The sequence below is a fragment of the Bos indicus x Bos taurus genome, chromosome 9 (assembly GCF_003369695.1).
Source record: "Bos indicus x Bos taurus breed Angus x Brahman F1 hybrid chromosome 9, Bos_hybrid_MaternalHap_v2.0, whole genome shotgun sequence".
NCBI lineage: Eukaryota > Metazoa > Chordata > Mammalia > Artiodactyla > Bovidae > Bos > Bos indicus x Bos taurus.
The window spans coordinates 94,761,959-94,783,431 of NC_040084.1; the positions used below are offsets into that span (position 1 = coordinate 94,761,959).

Sequence of the window (21,473 nt, forward strand, 5' to 3'; positions counted from 1 at the left end):
GCTCCCTCATAAGCGTGTCCCTCTCTCCCGTCCACCGTCCCCACGGCGGGTGGCCAGGCGGGTCGCGGTCGGCTGGGGGACCGTGATCCGGCCCGACCCCGGCCGCCGCTCGGGGGACGCGGCCCCGAGCCCTGCGACAAAGGGCGCCGGCGGCGCGGCCCGAGGCGGAGGCTCCGGGCGGGGGCGGAAAGTGGGAGAGGAGGCCGGGCCGGCCGAGGGCACCGGGCGCGCTTCCGCCGGCCGCGCCGCGCACGCCGCGGTAGATGGGAGGCTCGGCCGGCGGGGGCGGGGGCCGCGCAGCCGGGGAGTTTCAGGAACTGGAGGAGCGGGGCGGCGGCTGGAGTCGCCCAGAGCCGAGACTCGGGGCCGGGGCGGAGCCGCCGCCGCGCCGGGGCCCAGCCGTAGCCGCCGCCGCCGCCGCCCTCGCTTTCGTCCGGCCGCCTGGGGCCGATAGCCGCGGCGCGGGAGAGGAGCCGACCGTCCCGGGCCGAGGGCGGGGGGGAGATCCGCCCGCCATGGCCACCAAGGTGAGGGGAGCGCGGCCCAGGCCCCGGGCCGGCCGCTCGGCCCTGCGGCGGCGCGGGAGAGGGTCGCGGCCGGGGGCGGGGGCGCGGGCGGCGGCGCCGCGGGGGAGGCCGAGGGGTCGCGCCAGGCCCCACCCAGCCCGGGTCGGGCTCGGGGCACGCAGGGCGGACGAGGGGCCGGGGCCGGGGCGCGCGGGGGCTCGGCTGGGGGGCGCGGGGCGGGACCCCGGCCGCTCGCGGCGCAGTCTGCAAAGTTTGCGCCTGAGCGTGTGGGCCGCGGCCGGGCGGGAGGGAGGGAAAGTTCCCGCAGCTCCCCGGCGCCCGCCCTGAGGAGCCGCCCGCCGGGAGCCCCCGACTCGGTCCCGAGTGGAGTCCACTCTCCGCCGCTCCGCGCGTCCGGCCACCGCCGCCGCCGCGGGAGCCGCGTTCTCTCCTCCCTCCGCAGAGGGTGGGACCCCCGGCGCCGCGGGCCGCTTTCGGGGTCCGACTCGCGCCCGGCCGGACTGGGAATTTAAAATGCAGGCCGAGAGTCAAGGCTCCTGAGGAGGGGAAAAAACGCCAGTGAAACGTCCCGCGCGCTTCCACTTCCCTCAATTTTCGTGTGTGTGTGTGTGTGTTTCTCTTTTGTTTTGCTACCTTTTCGATTTGAATGTTATTTCCAGCATGAATAAAATACCAAGAGGGAAATGACTCTGCTTTCAATTACGTTGTTTACTTTATAAAAAAAAAAGAAAAGGTCCAGGCCCGAATTACGTGGTGGAACTTTGACTCGCGCTTAGTTAATTGGCCAGGAGCGGTGGTTTGCTTATTTCACAGTATTGTCGGCGAAATTAGCGTTCACCCTTCGCTACCTGAGTCTGCAGGCGCCACCTGAAATAATTGTGAAGTTGCTCAGTCGTGTCCGACTCTTTGCGACCCCATGGACTGTAGCCTACCAGGTTCCACCGTCCATGGGATTTTTCCAGGCAAGAATACTGGAATGGGTTGCCATTTTCTTCTCCAGGAGATCTTCTCAACCCAGGGATTGAAGCCGGGTCTCCCGCATTGTAGGCAGACGCTTTACCGTCTGAGCCACCAGGGAAGTGGTACTGAAATAATTACTTTCTTGTTACTACTGGCTAAGCTCTGTCTTCCCTGGTGGCTCAGCTGGTTAAGAATCCGCCTGCAATGCGAAAGAACTGGGTTCGATCCCTGGGTTGGGAAGATCTCTGGAGAAGGGAAAGGTTACCCACTCCAGTATTCTGGCCTGGAAAATTCCATGGACTGTATAGTCCATGGAGTTGCAAAGAGTCGGACAGGACTGAGGGACTTTAAATTCACTCGAGACTCTATCTTGGTTTTCTTAGACGTGATAGAACTTTGCTACCTTTGTAACATGTATCATTTCATGTTGAACTTTTTAGAAACAAAACTTTAGATCAAATATTTCTAAGGAAATTTGATTTTGAGGTTTGTTGCCGAACATTTAAATTACCAATTACACGTTTTATTTTGCGCTCATCTTACAACCTTAAAAGCTGTTTATGGTAGATATCTATTCCTTTGATGGTTAGTGTTTTGATATTTTGCACCCTGATCTACTGGCCCATGTTAGACTGTCCATTCAGTGGAACTCAGCTTAGCAGCTAGTGCTGGTATATATAATGAAAATTTTATTTGATACTTAAACCTGAACTCGCATGCTCCTGTATGCTCAGGTCTGTCCTACTCTTTGCAACCCCAGGACTGTAGCCCGTCAGACTCCCCTGTCCATGGAATTTTCCAGGCAAGAATACTGGAGTGGGTGTTTTTCCATAAAATTAGAATAATTTTTGTACTAAACTTGAATTGTGTTTGTGCTCACTAAGCACAGGCCTTAAAGCCTGGATAAACACTTCCTACTTTATCGTCTTCTCCACTGAAAGCAGGTAACAGTCGTTCTGAGTCGGTTTCTTTCACCTTTCTAATCACTACTCCACATGGTACTCCTTTCCGTGTTTACACTGGACAAACCACTTCTGGTTTCAAAAACAAAGGAGAAGCACTTCTGTAGGAGTCTTCCTCAGTTTTCCCACTTCCTGGTGATTCTTACATCAAACCGCAATTTCATTTTTTAAATTGTTCCCAGAAAGTAAATTTGTCCTTGTTTTGTTTCCTGCTCCCTTCCATCCATACCATTACCAGCATCTGAGTAGTTTGAGGGTTTTCCTTTCCTCTCTTTAATTTTAATTGGTTAGGTTAACTTTTTAGTAAGAGCGAATAAGAATATATATTTTTAGTAAGTAATACTGTCTGACTTTTTAAAAATTGGATCAAATGGCATTCAGGCTCCTGCCACAAGCATTAAGTGATGAGAAATAAACACAATATGTGGATATTTTAGGTAGTGTCAGAAAATGCCTTCAGTTGTCTTCAGATATAATTTTCTGATGTAATGCTCTTACATGTTTTCGTGAAGATAACAGTTATCTTTGAACTATCATGCTTTTTAGAAAACTACACTGGTATATTCACAATAGTAAGAAATTATCTTTTAGAAGAAAGACTTGAGTTGGCTAGTTCTTCACTGCCAAAGAAAATTAATCAGTAACTGCACACTTGAAAGAAATGATCTGTTCTTGTTTCTTTTTTTTTTTCTAATTTTATTTTATTTTTAAACTTTACATAATTGTATTAGTTTTGCCAAATATCAAAATGAATCCGCCACAGGTATACATGTGTTCCCCATCCTGAATCCTCCTCCCTCCTCCCTCCCCATACCATCCCTCTGGGCCGTCCCAGTGCACCAGCCCCAAGCATCAAGCATCGTGCATCGAACGTGGACTGGCAACTCGTTTCCTACATGATATTTTACATGTTTCATTGCCATTCTCCCAAATCTTCCCACCCTCTCCCTCTCCCACAGAGTCCATAAGACTGTTCTATACATCAGTGTCTTCTTCTTGTTTCTAGTCATTACTCAGAATGCTGAATTCACTTTGAGTCCCCGTCTTGTCGCATTTAATAAATACAACAAAAGGCTAATATGAGTGTGTAGCCTGGACTTCTAGGAACTCCAGGTTCTATTTTTACATAGTCATATGGTGGACTGAGGAATAAATTAGTTAAGGGAAAGAAATTCTTTTTCTCTCTTTTTCTTCTGCTGGGATATAGCAAAAGAGACCTGAAATACTTAATGGAAGTTAGTCCATAGCTGTGTAATTTAGCTGTAATTTCCATGTCACAGTTAACCTTTGAAACTAATCTGAATCCTTTTGTGCTTATGTAGACACCTTTTATGTTGTTACATGTTTAGTCTCTAAGTTGTGTCCGACTCTTTGCGACCCGGTAGACTGTAGCCTGCCAGACTCCTCTCTGTCCATGGGATTCTCCAGGCAAGAATACTGGAGTGAGTTGCCATTTCCTTCTCCAGGGAGCCTTCCTGACCCAGGGATCAAACTTGCCTCTCCTGCATTGGCAGGTGGAGCTACTGCTGAGTTACACTTTTAGGAGTAATCATTAGAACCAAATTTGAAGAATCCCTGTTTCTGGTTTTGTTTTTTTAATTTTTCTTTCCATCTCCAGTATCTGAAGTTGTGTATTTCTTACAATGCTTGTTTGGTTGAATGGAGTGAGGGTGTAATATTGAAATTACCAGTATTGCTCAAGACTTTTACGTGATATATATTAGTGAGAAGAGTTAGAAAGCATACTTTGTAGTCTCTCCCGAGCAAAAACCTGTTTAGTGTATAAATTTATTGAAGAAGAGAGTAGAAATAGCTTTCTAAAGAGTCTTAAAGATTTAGTTGTTTTTGATAGTTTTTTTTTGTTTGTTTGTTTTTGACAGTATGGAAAATGGTAACCATTCAGTTTTGCATGACAGTACTATATGCTTCCCTGGTGGTTCAGGTGGTAAAGCGTCTGCCTGCAGTGCAGGAGACCCGGGTTTGATCCCTGGGTTGGGAAGATCCCCTGGAGAAGTGGCAACCCACTCCAGTATTCTTGCCTGGAAAATTCCATGGGATGAGGAGCCTGGTAGGCTACAGTCCATGGGGTCACAAAGCATTGGACACAACTGAGCAACTTCACTTTCACTATATTTTAAAGTGTCTTCATAAATAGAGTATCTAGACAGTATTTGTATAGTCACAGAAAAATTCTGTGACAGTAGGAACATCAACCAATTTATTAAAGAAGAAACAGATGAGAAAGCATAAAAATTTTGCAAAACTTCTGCTGTACCCTGCTTTTATATTGACCATCCATCTGAAATTTTAATTACAGTTTTAGTTTGATTGCCCACCAAAACTTTGTACCTTTGCACACGCTGTTCCTCTTTTCTGGAATGCTATTCTCTGGCCTTTTCACTTATGTGCCTTCTTTTACACATTATATCTCAGCTCAAGGCATTACTACAGAAAGCTTTCTGATCTCCCCGACCCATTCCCAGAGTCACCTCCTTCATCCAGATCGGCATTTTCCGTGTGTTTCTCTGCCCACTGTTCCTTTAGGGTGCTGTCAGCCCCTGGAGGCTGGCCTGTGTGTGCGCTCCTCTGTGTATCTTCTATCAGGCACAGACCAGGCTCTTAGTAAACTGTTTGAATGTTGAATTTTCTTGTCTCCATTCCTCCCTCTCCAATTTGAAGGAGCGAAAAGATTTTCCAGTGAGATAAGTGGCTATTAAAATGATTTATCTCCACCTATAAGCTTTTATCCTTTTAATTGTGCATTTTAGTAAAAAAAATGTTTAACGTATGCATGCACAATGGAAACTACTTATCTACAGCTTACATACTGGCCATGTCTTTTAAGTAAAGAAATCAGTGTTTACCAATTATTACATGAGAAGTTTATTCCTATATTTTAAGGTAATTGAAACAAACTTCACAACTTTTGAGATTTTAAAAAGAGATATCTTTAACCTGTGAATTGTTAGAAATGTCTAGTTTCCAAAAGTATAAGGTTTTTCTATTATCATTTTGTTAATGATTTCAAACTTAATTTCATCATGATCAGGGAATCTGATTGATACTAGTAACCACACCTGAAAATTTGCTGATGCTAACTTTATACCTAGGGTATAGTCGGGTTTTGTAAATGTTATACCTGTGCGTAAAAAGAATATATATATTCCCTAATCAATGTATATAAATGTATTTTCTATATGTGTCCATACAGGCTTAGTAACTATGCTGTTCTCATCTGTATCCTCACTAATTCTACTTAATCTGTTGTATCTAATGTCTTTTGTCTACTTGACAGAGATGTTAAAATGGTGGATTTAAAATTTAAGGTTAGGATTAATATTATCTTCCAGATGAATTGAACCTTTTATTATTATGAAGTGACCCTTTTTATAATGCATTTTTTCTTAAAGGTAGTTTTGTCTGAAGTTAATGATTTCACTGGCTTTCTTTTGATAAATATTTTCCTGACATATAAAAGCCCACAGCTGAATCTTCCCTTTTCATCTCGTTTGGCAATCTTTGTGGCTAGAGGGTTTTGTTTGCCTTATTTGTGTTTATTCTATGTTTGGATTTCTGGCTACCATATACAGATTGACTGAGGACTCCCCACAGCCCCTCAACTTTTTAGAAGGTTTGTTCCTTACCTTCAGAAGGTTTGCTCCCATACCTCGGAGATGCTGTGGGTTCAGTTCAGTCCAGCCCCTCAGTCATGTCCGACTCTCTGTGACCCCATGGACTGCGGAATGCCAGGCTTCCCTGTCCATCACCAACTCGTGGAGTTTTCTCAAACTCATGTGCATTGACTCAGTGATGCCATCCAACCATCTCATCCTCTGTCATCCCCTTCTCCTGCTGCCTTCAATCTTTCCCAGCATCGGGGTCTTTTCCAATGAGTAAGTTCTTCCATCAGGTGGCCAGAGTATTGGAGTTTCAGCTTCAGCATCAGTCCTACCAAAGAATATTCAGGACTAATTTCCTTTAGAATTGACTGGTTGAATCTTGCAGTCCAAGGGACTCTCAAGTGTCTTCTCCAACACCACAGTTCAAAAGCATCAATTCTTTGGTGCTCAGCTTTCTTTATAGTCCAATTCTCACATCCATACATGACTACTGGAAAAACCATAGCCTGACTAGACAGATCTTTGTTGGCAAAGTAATGTCTCTGCTTTTCAATATGCTGTCTAGGTTGGTCATAACTTTCCTTCCAAGGACTAAGTGTCTTTTAATTTCATGGCTGCAGTCACTATCTGCAGTGATTTTGGAACCTAAAAAAATAAAGTCTTACACTGTTTCCACTGTTTCTCCCATCTATTTGCCATGAAGTGATGGGATTGGATGCCATGATCTTTGTTTTCTGAATGTTGAGCTTTAAGCCAACTTTTTCACTCCCCTCATTCACTTTCATCAAGAGGCTCTTTAGTTGTTCTTTACTTTCTGCTATAAGGGTGGTGTCATCTGCATATCTGAGGTTATCGATATTTCTCCCCGCAATCTTGATTCCAGCTTGTGCTTCCTCCAGCCCAGCGTTTCTCATGATATACTCTGCATATAAGTTAAATAAGTAGGGTGACAGTATACAGCCTTGACGTACTCCTTTTCCTATTTGGAACCAGTCTGTTGTTCCATGTCCAGTTCTAACTGTTGCTTCCTGACCTGCATACAGATTTCTCAGAAGGCAAGTCAGGTGGTCTGGTATTCCCATCTCTTGAAGAATTTTCCACAGTTTGTTGTGATCCACACAGTCAAAGGCTTTGGCATGGTCAATAAAGCAGAAGTAGATGTTTTTCTGGAACTGTCTTGCTTTTTCGATGATCCAGCAGATGTTGGCAATTTTATCTCTGGCTCCTCTGCCTTTTCTAAAACCAGCTTGAACATCTGGAAGTTCACAGTTCACGTATGGCTGAAGCCTGGCTTGGAGAATTTTGAGCATTACTTTGCTAGCATGCTGCTGCTGCTGCTAAGTCGCTTCAGTCGTGTCCAACTCTGTTTGACCCCATAGACGGCAGCCCACCAGGCTCCCCCATCCCTGGGATTCTCCAGGCAAGAACACTGGAGTGGGTTGCCATTTCCTTCTCCAGTGCGTGAAAGTGAAAAGTGAAAATGAAGTCGCTCAGTTGTGTCCGACCCTCACCGACCCCATGGACTGCAGCCTTCCAGGCTCCTCCGTCCATGGGATTTTCCAGGCAGGAGTACTGGAGTGGGGTGCCTTCTCCTGCTATGAGTGCAATTGTGTGGTAGTTTGAGCATTCTTTGGCATTGCTCTTTGGTATTGGAATGAAAACTGACCTTTTCCATTCCCGTGGCCACTGCTAAGTTTTCCCAATTTGCTGGCATATTGAGTGCAGCACTTTCACAGCATCATCTTTTAGGATTTGAAATAGCTCAACTGGAATTCCATCACCTCCACTAGCTTTGTTCATAGTGATGCTTCCTAAGGCTCACTTGACGTCACATTCCAGGATGTCTGGCTCTAGGTTGGTGATCACACCATCGTGGTTATCTGGGTCGTGAAGATCTTTTTTGTACAGTTCTTCTGTGTATTCTTGCCATCTCTTCTTAGTATCTTCTGCTTCTGTTAGGTCCATACCATTTTTGTCTTTTATTGTGCCCATCTTTGCATGAAAAGTTCCCTTGTCTAATTTTCTTGAAGAGATCTCTAGTCTTTCCCATTCTGTTGTTTTCCTCTATTTCTTTGCAATGATCACTGAGGAAGGCTTTCTTATCTCTCCTTGCTATTCTTTGGAACTCTGCCTTCAAATGGGTATATCTTTCTTTTTCTCCTTTTCCTTTCGGTTCTCTTCTTTTCACAGCTATATGTAAGGCCTCCTCAGACAGCCATTTTGCCTTTTTGCATTTCTTTTTCTTGGGGATGGTCTTGATTCCTGCCTCCTGTACAATGTCACAAACCTCCGTCCATAGTTCTTTAGGCACTCTGTCTATCAGAACTAATCCTTTGAATCTGTTTCTCACTTCCACTGTATAATCGTAGGGGATTTGATTTGGGTCATACCTATTGTGGGTTGGTTCCAGACTAATTGGTAAAAAAACAAATATCTGAAAAGTGCAATAATGCAAAGCAAATAAAAGGAGGTATGCTAGTATGTCACTTTTTTCATATGTGTATGTGATAAACAATTATGTTACTATTTCTGCCTTAAAATAGTACTCACTTTCATCACCCTCAAGAATTACAGAGACCTTAAGATGCCTGGCTGCTGTCATCTCTCCCAGCATGCTTCGTTGCTGCCTAGTGTTTTAGTTGTCTTTTGTACCACAAATTAGACGTTAGTTTTGTTTTTTTTAATACAGTTAAGTTTACTTAGATTTAATCAACTTTTACCATATCTTTGCTTACTATTCCTTTTTACATTTCAGTTGTTTCTGGGATAATTTTCCTTTTTCCCAAAGTAAATTCTTTGAAGTTTCCATTAGGAAGAGTTTGTTGTCGGTAAAACCTCTTATGTGTGAAAATGTGTTTTGCCTTGTGCTTGAAAAATAGTGTTCTAGGTACAGAGTTCTGTTATTTCCTGTTTCTTACTGGATTTCAAAGATACTGCTCAGAAGTCAGCATTTAATATTGTTCCTGAATAGATGGTCTGACTCTTCCCTCTGTATCTTCAGTATTTGGTGATACCACCTTAGCAGGTTCACATGTGGCTTTTATTTTGATAGCTTGGGATTTATTGGGTAGCTTGAATCTGAGGATGTGTGTTTTGGTAGTTCTGCCACAGTGCAGCTCCGTAGAACTTTCTGTGATGATGGAAATGTTCTACATTGGTGCAGTCCTGTGTGGTAGCCTCCTGCCACACAAAGCTAAGGAGAACTTGAAGTGTGGTTAGTGTGACCGAGGAACTGTATTTTAAATTTTCATTTAAATAGTCACACGTGGCTACTAGCTAGCACAGTGGGGAGTGCAGCTGTAGAAAATGCACAGTGACTATATTTCAGGAATATTGCCTCTTTTCTGTTCTCTCTTTCTGGAACCCTAATTAGCATGAAAAGGTCCAACAGATGTCTAACTTCCTGACTTTAAACCTGTTGTGTTTTCTTAGTGCCTCATCTAGATAATTTCTTTGACTCCTACCTTCAGTTTACTATTCTTTCTTTGTTATTCAGTGGCTAAGTTGTGTCCGACTCTCTGCGATTCCATGGATTGCAGCCCGCCAGGCTCCTCTGTCCATGGCATTCTCCAGGCAAGAATCTGGGAGTGGGTTGCCATGCCCTCCTCCACAGAATCTTCCCGACCCAGGAATTGAACCCTTGTCTCTTGTGTCTCCTGCACTGGCAGGCGGATTCTTTACCACTAGTGCCAAACCCAAACTCTGGCTCCCCAGGGCTTGGGGGAGCCTCCAGGGGCGGAACCCTGTCTCAACATGTTTTCCTCCCAGGGTTTCTGCTCTCATTTCCTCTGACCTTTCTAGAGCCTTTCCTTTTGTGCTGACTCAGCATTGTGTTTTAAAAGGTATTTATTTGTGTGTGTGTCTTTTGCTTTTAATATTTTATTCAGCACTTCAGCGCTTCACTCTGGTGGCAGTTCAGGGAATCAGCCTGCCCTGCGTGCCAGAACAAAATCCAAGTCAGAACATCTTTATAACAGGCTGTAAAGTGAAGGAATGGAATATCTGCACACCAAGTGTTAATCTGTTCTTTGGAGGGAGAATGGTGGAAAAGCAGAGTTGTTAAGCATTTTACTTGAAACCAAACCTTAAACCATCAAAATACAGACTGGGCATTGCACTTCCCAAGTGGTATTTTCTTTTTTTTTCCTCCCCTTCTGATTATCAAAAACATATGATCGATTTAGCCCATATTGATCATTTTTAGGTGTTGTAAATACAGTGCTTGAGGATGTTATTCAGTATGACTCTTTTTCTAAGCTATTTTTAGTATCTGAAAACTGAGTCATATAGTCAGTAGTGTTACCTGCAGAGGCAGGATTCAAAAGTCACCTGTTTGTGTGAGGTGGGACATTTAAATCAAGGGGACACAAAACTTTAGACATTAGTTAATGACGTTAATTAACTAATTAACATTAGTTAATTAGTTAATCGCGTGCTGCGATTCATGGGGTTGCAAAGAGTCGGGCACAACTGAGCGACTAATCTGATCTGATCTGATCTGAATGAAGCAAAAAATGCACTTTATCCTGGGAACCATGGACATTCACTGACGGCTTCCTCTGAGCGTAGGGTGAGCTCCCTGCCGAGTCCTGTGCTCCACCCTGGGCGTCAGTCTGGAAGGCCTGGACTCGCCTGGAAGCGATGTTGTCTGCACATGGGCTCCTGCTGCAGCTTCTCAAGCCAGCAGGGCTGCTTCCCAGGTGGTGCTGGTGGTGAAGGACCCACCTGTCAGCGCAGGAGACATAAGAGACACGAGTTCAGGCCTTGGGAAGAGCCCCTGGAGTCGGAAATGGCAACCAGCTCCAGTATTCTTGCCTGGAAAATTCCGTGGACAGAGGAAGCTGGCGGGCTACAGTCCACAGGATTGCAAAGAGTCCGCCACAACTGAGCACGCATACATGCAACTCACCCTTAACTTCTTTTTCATCTTGTTTGTATTCTCACGATTGGAGTAATGAATATTTATCGTTTTTGTAATGAGGAAGAAAACAAGTTAATTTTTTTAAACTTAAGAACTTATTGTCATTCACCAGAACCTCTGAAGCTGACTCCCAAATTTATCCACCTTCTGTTAATTTGTTTTCAATTATGCTAAGATAAAAAACAAGTTTTCCAGTTAATGCTTATACATAGTAAGGGGCGCTTCAGTAGGAAAATGCTAATACATTCAGTATTACAAATAGAAACTTAAAATGTATTTTTCTTCCTTAAGCACCATATTTTCTTCTTCCAAAGGAGAAAAAGTATGTTTCTTAAGCTTTTAAAAATGGCTGAAAACTTACTGACTAACCAGCACTGAACCTGAAGCTTTTGGAAAATTGCTCTTCTTGCTTTACCTGCCTCTCTGAACTCTTTCCCTCGGGAGCTCAAAGGACGCCTTTGTGAGTCAGCAGCAGTTTCTTCACTCCCCACCTTCGTAAGATTTGAGAGTGAAGAGTTGAATTTAAAATTTTAGTCTTTTTGTTGATATGTCGGGCTTCCTTTGTCTCATGATTGCCATTTGTGTGCAGTCACTAAGTCGTGTCTGATTCTTTGCGACCCCATGGGCTGTAGCCCGCCAGGCTCCTCTGTCCGTGGGATTTTCCAGGCAAGAATACTGGAGTGGGTTGCCATTTCCTCCTCCAACTATTAAGTAAAGTATATTCAGTTTCTTGAAACCAGAAAACCTAGGAAACCAATAGACTTTACGAAATCTGTAGTTACATAAGATTGATCCATTTTAATCATTTAAAGCCATGATGATAGCAAAAACTTATGGGGATTGTTTTTGAAAATTCTGATATTAAAGATGGTTCTAGTCTTCACTACGGTATCTATAGTATTTAAAAACCCATTCCCCTTTTTGATAAGTAAAAACATCCTTCACTCTTCTTATAGTTTATATTACAAAAGTGATAGATGATTGTTCTCTAAAATGTGAGTATTAATTATTTTCCCCAAAACTCCTTCTTCTCTGACTCGGTAGGAACCTGTCCTGTAAAGAAGATGATGGCCGTGGTAATAAACTTCCATCTAAGAAAGAAACTGGACTCTCACTAAAGCGCGTACATATTCTATGAGTGGCAATCATGTTGAGGCATTGATGGCAGAGCTGTGGCACCTGAGCTGCATCGCAGCCCCCAACCTGTAATGTGAAAGTAAAAGTGTTAGGCACTCAGCTGGGTCGACTCTTTGTGACCCCATGGACTGTAGCCCGAGGGATTTCCCAGGCAGAATACTGGAGTGGGTTGTCCTTTCCTTCTCCAGGGGATCTTCCCGCCCCAGGGGTCAAACCTGGGTCTCCTGCATCACAGGTGGTTTCTTTACCATCTGAGCCACATGGTTCAACAAATGTCCCTTACCTGGAGAGCTCCTTAAATCGCAAATTGCTGTTTGATTTCTGAGTTCCTGATTCAGGAGGTGGGACCAGAACCTGCATTTCCACCAGTTGCAAGGTGCTGCTGGTCTAGGGACCACACTTAGAGAAGCAATGTTGAAGAAGATGGAAAAAGCAAGTAAGAACCCAGGTTCTGTCCTGGGTTCATCTCTAGAACTGTGAACAGTAAAGTAGGTGGGCTCTAGTGTGCTGTGTGCAGTATTTGTTTCTTGCTTAAAGTATTCTAATCTGATGAGTTCAAGCGAGGTTGAAAATTTTTAAATTGGTATTCTCAAAAACTGTTATGCTTCTTATCAATTTGTGGTTTTCAGTAACTTTTTTCAGCGTTGTACTGATTGGTTATTTGTGTTATGTGCAAAATGGCTTCATCTGTTAGAGTCTCTGATTATTATGGTGGTGAAGTGACTGTGACTGGTTGTTACTTTTCTTGTTGCTTTTTGGTTAGCCAGAAAACATGTCATACAGTTTTGAATATCATTATAGTTCACAGAAATCAGTCCAGATTTATTTGCTTTGTATCATATGTTCCCGAAGTGGTTGTATAGTGATAATGATTTTTAATTCACTAGGGGAGATTACTATGTAAAAGGATCCTGTGTTTTAATTATTTTGTAATTGAGATTATATTTGTGTAAATCCAGTTTTTTTAAACTTGTGTAGTGTGCACCTATACTTAATTTTGATGAATTTAAATTTCACCACATTAAACTTTCCTGTTTGCCCACGTCGATGCCTCAAAGAAGTAAAATGACAGATGTTTTTAAAGTCAGAGAAAACAAAGAATATCATCCCTAACTACAAAAACCTACGTTTGATAATTAAGTTGGTCTAGGACTCATCGCATGAACGCAAGTTTGCTTCAGAAAGTAGCCTGCATTCATGCAGCTTGCCTATGCACTATCAACAGGAGTCCGTGTGTGTGTGTGAACAGTGCAGAAGAGTGCTGTGAAACCCTTGTATTTCCAGATAATGTGGAACGGCATTTATACCATCCAGTCTCTTGCTGGTCCATAAACAGCATACACTGTTAGTTATGGAAGGAATGCATTCGATGTTCATGTTCTGTGGTTAACTTTAGAATATTATTGTACATAAATATCGAGGGGTATCTCTGGGATATATTAAGTATGCTACCAGACATCAAAAGCATGTTATTTCATTCAACAGTCTTTCTCCAGAACTTATAAATTCTGTAAGTGAACAGTGCAGCCATTTTTCTGCTCTCAGAGAACTTATAATCTAGTGGGGAAGGCAGACTCTGAATCTCTTCAGTTCAGAGTTCTCATTGTTGTGGTAGAAGTGCACGCAGTGCCCGGTGATGGCATAAGAATCCGGGGTTGGAAGTGAGACCTTCCCTCTGTTTTGCTGCATTTACTGTCATTGGAAATGTAAAACTTGAGTTTATAGCAGTAAAGAGGCCACAGTTTGAAAAAGTTTATGAGAAAATAAAAACTAGTGGATTACTCCGACATACGTCAGTCGTAATACAGATCATTTCTCTGCTTGAGATGAGGGCGTAGTGTTAAATAAGTGAGGACACATTTAGTTTGAGGTCCTTTAAACAGTTCCTTATTAGAGCGACTGCTTTTGCAGGACAGAGAGTACCTGTCAAAGAAGGCCTGCATTTCCAACATGCCTAGTTGTGACCTCAGTTTTTATCTGAGACTAGACAATAAGCTACTTTTGCGGTCCAGTGAACAACATGTGCCCTGCAGATAATCTGTTTCTGTGACTCGGCCCCTTCTAAATCCCTGATGGCCTTGGACACAGCATCTCCCAACGGTTAAAACGGATCTGCTTCTTTTGATTTCCACGCTAGCAGATCAGTTAAAATACTTGGAGTATTCATGTGCCTGCTTTGCAGCACCTAGAGTTTATTCTAGATTAGAGATTCCCAGCTGGTGAGTTTTCAGGAAAGTGAAGAAGGTGTTAGTCACTCAGTCATGTCTGACTCTTTGCGACCCCATGAACTGTAGCCCTCCAGGCTAATCTGTCCATAGGACTCTTCAGGCAGGCATACTGGAGTGGGTTGCCATTCCCTTCTCTAGGGGATCTTCCCAGCCCAGGTATTGAACCTAGATCTCCTGCATTGAAAGCGGATTCTTTACCATCTGAGCCACCAGGGAAGCCCGTATGTATGTATCTATGTATGTATGTATGTAATGAATTGATCTTGAGGTTGTTGGCATTTCTCTATGATTGAAGTTAGCTATTACATAAAAAGGTGATTGCTAACAGCTTATTGCCATTTGAGTTCCCTTGAATCTTACCTTTAGAAGAGACATTGTGTCATGTCTCCTATTAGAGATGCAATGAATGAAAAATGAGTTCTATGTGATCGTGAGATTTATGTATTTCACTGTAGTAGTGGTGGAACTGCAGAGAGATTGGGAGGCTGGGTTCAAATCCCAATCAAATCCACGTGTATTACTTTGGAAAGTTCCTTAATGTTTCATTTCCCTCATCTGTAACATACAAGTAACAATAGGAACTCAGGTGTGAGTTCCATTGCACAATGGAAAAAAACAAAACTTCATTTCTCTGTAATAATTTACAACCATTTATGTCCTCATCCTACTGGAAGATTCAGCTATGTAATCTGTAGCTCACATTCTTCTCCTCTTACCCAGGGTTAGGTGTAATTTGAAGGCAGGGATCTTCCCATATTCTTGGGCTTCCCTGGTGGCTGAGTCAGTGAAGAGTCTGCCTGCAAGGCAGGAGACCTGTGTTCAATCCCTGGGTCGGGAAGGTCTCCTGGAGAAGGGAAATGGCAACCCACTCCAGTATTCTTGCCTGGAGAATTCCATGGATGGAGGGGCTGGTGATTCTTTTTGCCATTGCCTTGGTGTGCCTTATTATTTCTTCTAGTCAGTTACCTTGCATACATGAAAATAAGATAAAAACAAGGCAGAATGTTATCGGCTTAGAGAACAAGTGTGAATGAGATTATAAAGCACATTGGCCTTGCTGGGAAGTCTGTTATAAAACCACTGCATGTGTTTAGCAGATCCGTTTACTAAGTTCACAGATAGTACATCTCATTGGATCTTCATGTGGTAGACCACTGGGATATTTTATTACCTTCAGTAAATCGTTGCGCACCAGTCATGGGCCAGAAACGGTTGGAGCATTAGGAATACAACATTAGAATAATTTTAAGTGTCTGCACTCAGACAAAAAAAATCCCTGCTCTCCTGGGCCTTGCATGCTAATGGAGGAGATGGCAGTAAAAAAAAAAGAAATCAGAAAAATTCAACTGGGAGAAGAGAACTTGCTGAGAGGTGAGAGCATGTGCTGTTTATGCACACAGTGTGGGGTGGGGTGGCCAAGGAAGTGTCTGGGAAGGTGACCCTCAAGTCCAGATCCCAGGGAAGGCTTGAAATTTCCATCTCTAAAGGAAAAGGCATTACCCTTGGGGAGAGTGTACCCAGAGGTCCGGGAGGTCACCTGGCCAGCTGGGCCGCGGACGTGGCCCGGACCCTCAGGTTGCTGAGTGAGTGTGAGTGATGAGGAGGGCTTTGGCATTCATTCTGCGAGGTGAAACCACAGGAGGGCTTTTGGCACACTAGGAACAGCTAGCTGACTTTTCTCTTTTCCTCTCTCCCCCTCCTTCCCTCTATTTCTCTCTCTTTTCTTTCCTTCTCTCTCTTTCAGTTGAGCTTACCTTTATTAGGGCTTCCCATGCGGCTCAGTGGTAGAGTCTGCCTGCCAATGCAGGAGACGCAGGTTTGATCCCTGAGTTGGGAAGATCCCCTGGAGGAGGAAATGGCAACCCACTCAAGTATTCTTGCCTGGGAAATCCCATGGACAGAGGAGGCTGGCGGGCTACAGTCCATGGAGTCACCAAGAGTCGGACGTGACTGAGCATGCGTGCCGCATGCCTTTATTAAGCCCAAAGCATACTGCAGGGAGTTAATGCCTTGTTCACTTTTATATTGGACTTAGGTCTTAACTTGATCCCCTCTCTAAACTGAATTGATTTTATCTAATTAAAGTCGTGCTAGGAAAATCCTGTGCTCCACTTAAGCCAATCAGTGCACAAGAGGATCCGTGGATTATCCTTTTATATATATGTAGGTGGACTATCCCAATCCAGTCGCTTGAAAATAATTTTAAAATAAAATTTAAAGCATCTCTACATACTGAATTTTCCATTCTGTCTTTTCTCCTGGATATGCTGAAAGTAAAAGCATCCCCTTCTCAGACCATTTGCCCCTTTGGGCTATAAAACAGTGGGTTTGGCTGTCACCATCCTGTTGACTTGACCAGTGTTCACCCAGAGAGTAAGTAAAATAGCTCCAGACTGGCAGATTACAAGCAGATGTAGAAATATTTATAACCAGTTACAGCCGACTTCATTCCTTTTCTAATTGGAATCACTGCTTGCTAAAGCAGTTTCTTATGTAAACTTCCTGAAGCCTCAGCAGTTTTGAGAACAGGAGTGTAAGAAAGCAACTGGTACAGTGAGAATTGGGTCAGAATGTTCTCAGGGGTTTAGGCGAAGCAGCATCAGCCTGGCGTAGGAGTTTGAGATTCAATAAATCTTTATTCTTTCTCTGGTTCCATTATGTGTTTTTGTTTTTTTGTGATTTTTTTTTTCTTTCTGATGTGCAATATATTAATGAAATTTCATATTATTTGGGCTTAAAAACTCCACATCTGGCTGATTCGTGTCAATGTATGACAATAAAATTTAAGTTAAACTCCACATCTGAGAGTTTTTAAGATATTATCTAGTTTGGTATAATTCTTTATTTTTAAATTTTTATTTATGAAAATTCCAAACATAGGCAAAAGAAGAGTAGTACAGTAAACCCTCTATGTATACACGGGCAGATGCAGCAGTTACCAGCTCCTGGCCAATGTGGTTTCCTTTAACCTTCCTCTCCCATTTTCCCTTTCCTTGATTATTTATTTTTTTAATTGGAGAATAATTGCCTCCCTGATTATTGTGAAGCAATTCCAGATATACTGTCTCATAATAAATATTTCAGTGTATTTTAAAAACATATAAGATTTTAAAAACATATAACCATTCCTAGTATCCTATTTAAAAATTCAGAATAAATCTTTAACATCTTGAGATATCCAGTCTGATGGTGTGTGGTGTAAACACGTTCATAAATTGTCTGCTGGTAAGCATTAAGGTGAAGACAGTGACGTCTAGTTTAGCTAGCCGCTTGCTGCTGCTGTGTCCGACTCTGTGCAACCCCATAGACGGCAGCCCACCAGGCTTCCCCGTCCCTGGGATTCTCCAGGCAAGAACAGTGGAGTGGGTTGCCATTTCCTTCTCCAATGCATGAAAGTGAAAAGTGAAAGTGAAGTCGCTCAGTCGTGTCCGACTCCTAGCGACCTCATGGGCTGCACCCTACCAGGCTCCTCCGTCCATGGGATTTTCCAGGCAAGAGTACTGGAGTGGGGTGCTGTTGCCTTCTCTTAGGTAGTGATATTTAAAGCTATTACTGATTGGCATTTGTGTGAATCTGCCAGAGTTAATTTAAAATGGATTTTGCCATAGGTAGTATGACTATCCCTAACACAAAGGTTTTAGGGTAGGTATGTTGCTTTCCTCTTGTCAGCCCCACACGTCACAAAATCCTTAGCAGACAGGCCCTCCTACAGCCTGTGTGTCCAGTGGGTGGTGCAGGCCCCAGGAGGCTGCCCAGGATTACAGCTGAGAACAGTGGGGTTACACACACATTTTCAGGGGTAAGAAAGGCAGGCCTGGCCTTCAGCCTCCAGATGGTACCTGTAGTTGATTGAAAAGTGGATGAAAATGAAGATTGAAAAGGAAATACTAACCATCTTATTGTAACTTAAAATATTTAAATATCCATTTATTTACCAGTCCTTTGATAGAAAGCCAGGGTCTTTTCTTGGGAGTATGTGCCTCTGATTATAGTTCCAAGTGATCCATCTTGTATAAGTGGTCCATCTTCCTTTAAAGAACTTAAAGAGTTCCAAAGCAATTTCATGTATTGTGAATTCAAAAATTTTAGATTTTTAAAAATTGTTACTTCCCATTTAACTGTTGTTTCTGATGTGCTTGCTTTGACAGAAAGCTTTCTAACAACTTTTTTTTTTTAATCAAGCCTCCTTCAACTTGGTTTTCTTAGAAATACTCTTTTTTCTTGTTTCATTAGCTTATGTAATAATTCAATTGCTTATCTACAAGTACAGCTTCGGCTGGTGGGGTCAGAGTGGCCCCTGTATATTAGGGAGCAGCCTCTCAGGTCTACAAGTACAGCTTCAGCTGGTGGGGTCAGGATGGCCCCTGTATATTAGGGAGTGGCCTCTCAGGCAGGAGTTCATTCCGCATGCCTGTGTTTTGGGCTTCCCACGTGGTGCTAGTGCTAAAGAACCCACCTATGAATGCAGGGGACCTGAGAGATGTGGGTTTGATCCCTGGACGGGGAAGATCCCCTGGAGAAGGGCATGGCAACCCACTCCAGTATTCTTGCCTAGAGAATCCCATGGACAGAGGCAGCTGGTGGGGTCTCCATGGGGGTCACAGAGTCAGACACGACTGAAGGGACTTAGCATGCACACACATCCTGTGTTTTATACAGAACACAGAGCACATCAGTAAACCCGACAGATCGGCCCCATGGAACACAGGATGCGTGGCACTCGTATTAATAAGCCAGTCATGGCACTCTTATTAATAAGTTAAGATTTGTGGCTGGTTACCTGGCATTGCTTAGGTTAGACTGTGAATCTCATGCACCCACCAGACTTTGAGGAAAATTGATGGTAGTAGTAAGTTCAGTATTTTTTTGGTATTGCTTTAACGTGATCAGCTGCCTTTAGTCAATCAGTATCCTAGAGCCATATCAGGATTTAAACGATTATCAGAAGTGCTTTTCAGTATCGTTTTCAAAGAAAATGGATTTTAGACAATTATCTAATGAATAACAAAAGTGTAGTTTACTTAAGTAAATGTACCATTTTCTGTTTTACTAAGAAAATGGTATCGTAACTCTTTAAATTTAGAGGATCTTACAAGTATGGGGAACTCAGTAATTACAGTTTGTGTGTTACTCTTTCCTTCTGCTCGAGAAGTAGGGAAGACTTAATCCTTTGGAAAAATATATTCTGCTGCTGCTGATGGGACAGGATCTTTCTTGGCATTTCAGTTTAGCCAGTGTTCAGTGCTTATAATAATTTGCAATTGAGGTAGTTAGGTTTACCACAGAGGAGATAAAAGAAGTAAAGACATACAGCTTTTGTTCTCGAGGCCCTCGTGCCTTCAGGATTCACAGCCTCGTCGAGGCGAAGGGGCTTGCATAACTCAGTGAAGCTATGAGCCATGCCACTCAGGGCCACCCAAGACGGACGGAAGAGTTCGGACAAAACGTGGTCCGTTGGAGGGGGAGATGGCAAACAACTCCAGTACTCTTGCCACGAGAACCTCGTGAACAGGATACAAGACCATACTCAATGGGGAAATGAAAGATCCTGGCCAAATTACAAAGGCTCAGCATCCTCTCTGATTCTGCCGTAACCTTTGGTCTTTCCCACTAGCCTTTGAGGGCGGCGGCTTGTTTTCATAGCCTCTTGGAATGATCTGTTGCGGATATTCAGTGGATGACTTCCTGAGTGGGAGCTGGGGGCCTGCTGGGTGTCCTGGAGAGGACAGTCCTGGGTTGCACTTCCAGCTTTGCTACTTTCTAGCTCACTAACCGTAAGCAAATTAGTCACTCTGGGCTATTGGTTCCCTGTCTGTAATGATGCCTTCTTATCCCTTACAGGGACGTTAAGCTTTTTATGACTTCCAGGATCATCACAGTATCAAGAATTGTCCTCCCCTTGCCCAGTGTTAACTGCACCACTATTAAGAAGTACTGGGGCCTTGGCTCATCAGGCCTAGATCAGTACCTGGAGTCAGACATGGGGTTACCTTACCTGACTCACGAGAGGGAGGGATGAAAACTTGAACAAAATTGGGGCGGATTTTAACCCCCCAGGGAAGAGGGGAGAAGAGGGCATGAATGTCGTGAGCACTCCGCAGTGCTGATTCTGCGTGAGAGAAAAAAGGTGATTGGAGAGGGCTTGGTGTTGTGGAGTGGGGAACAGGGCTAGGTTTTTAGGGTGGTGTTAGATGTTGGAGGATGGTGAACACCAGGGAAATGGATCTGAGCTCGATCGCAGGGAACAGGGTGTCATTAGGACTTTTTGATATGTGACACAATGCTGGTTTTTCTGAGAGGGCCTCTGGCAGCAGTGAGCTGGGTTGACTGGCTGAGAGGAAAGATGGTGGTAGGAAGAGCCCACCTGTTCCAGGGCAGCTGACATCATGGAAGGTGCAGGGCAAAGAGCTGGTCAGAACTCTAGCTCATTGGCCAGGCGTTCTGCCTCAAAACAGGTTACTTGATGCATGCAGTTGATACGAGCTGCTGTTTCTCCTGCAGAACTGAGTAATACCACCCACCGTTGGGCGCTGTTTTGAAAATTAAGGAAGGATACATGTGACGTGCGTCCCACCTAGAAACACTTAGTCCCACTTCACCTTTCCTCGTCTGTGTGGTTTCCTCTTTTTGTAGGGGCTTCTAGTTGCAGGAAGGACCAACTAGAAAGAGAAAAGAGGATGCTGGCAAAAACCTGGTTGGAGGTCCACTTCCTGTGTTGTAGGAGGCATCTGGTTAGGACCCACCAGGGAGTTTTTCTGGCTTCTCCATCTTTGCATGTGATGACTCCCTCATTCTGAATTTTTCCGTCTCTTGGTGCCTGTTTAAATCTCTTCATTTGACTAAGTATGATTCATTCTTCCGTTTTTTGGTGTTTTTTAATTTTTTGGTATAATAAACATTGTCAGCTCTTCAAATTATATTGTATTTCCCTAACAATTCTCTTTGGTATACTGTATCTTTAACTTTATACTTCTGATATGATAAACAGCAGCTGTATTTCTGTGATGAGTTATAGTAGCTATATGAATTTAGAAGAGAAAGTGCCCTAAAGAGGAACCACCGATAAAAATAAACCATAGTTAAGAGTACTGGCCTTCCTCCAGGTGTCAGTTTAAAAC

At 43.5% G+C, this 21,473-nt stretch overlaps 1 protein-coding gene across 2 annotated transcripts in view; it reads left to right on the forward strand.

Moving 5' to 3' along the window:
- The first annotated feature begins 248 nt into the window (after positions 1 to 248).
- Positions 249 to 21,473, forward strand: part of SNX9 (sorting nexin 9) — a 90,725-nt gene continuing 69,500 nt past the window's right edge. For both annotated transcript variants that reach the window (XM_027551933.1, XM_027551934.1), the window contains exon 1: positions 249 to 527. In XM_027551933.1, the coding sequence (XP_027407734.1) occupies positions 264 to 527 (264 nt within the window). In that variant the 5' untranslated portion in view covers positions 249 to 263. The remainder of the gene's footprint in view (positions 528 to 21,473) is intronic.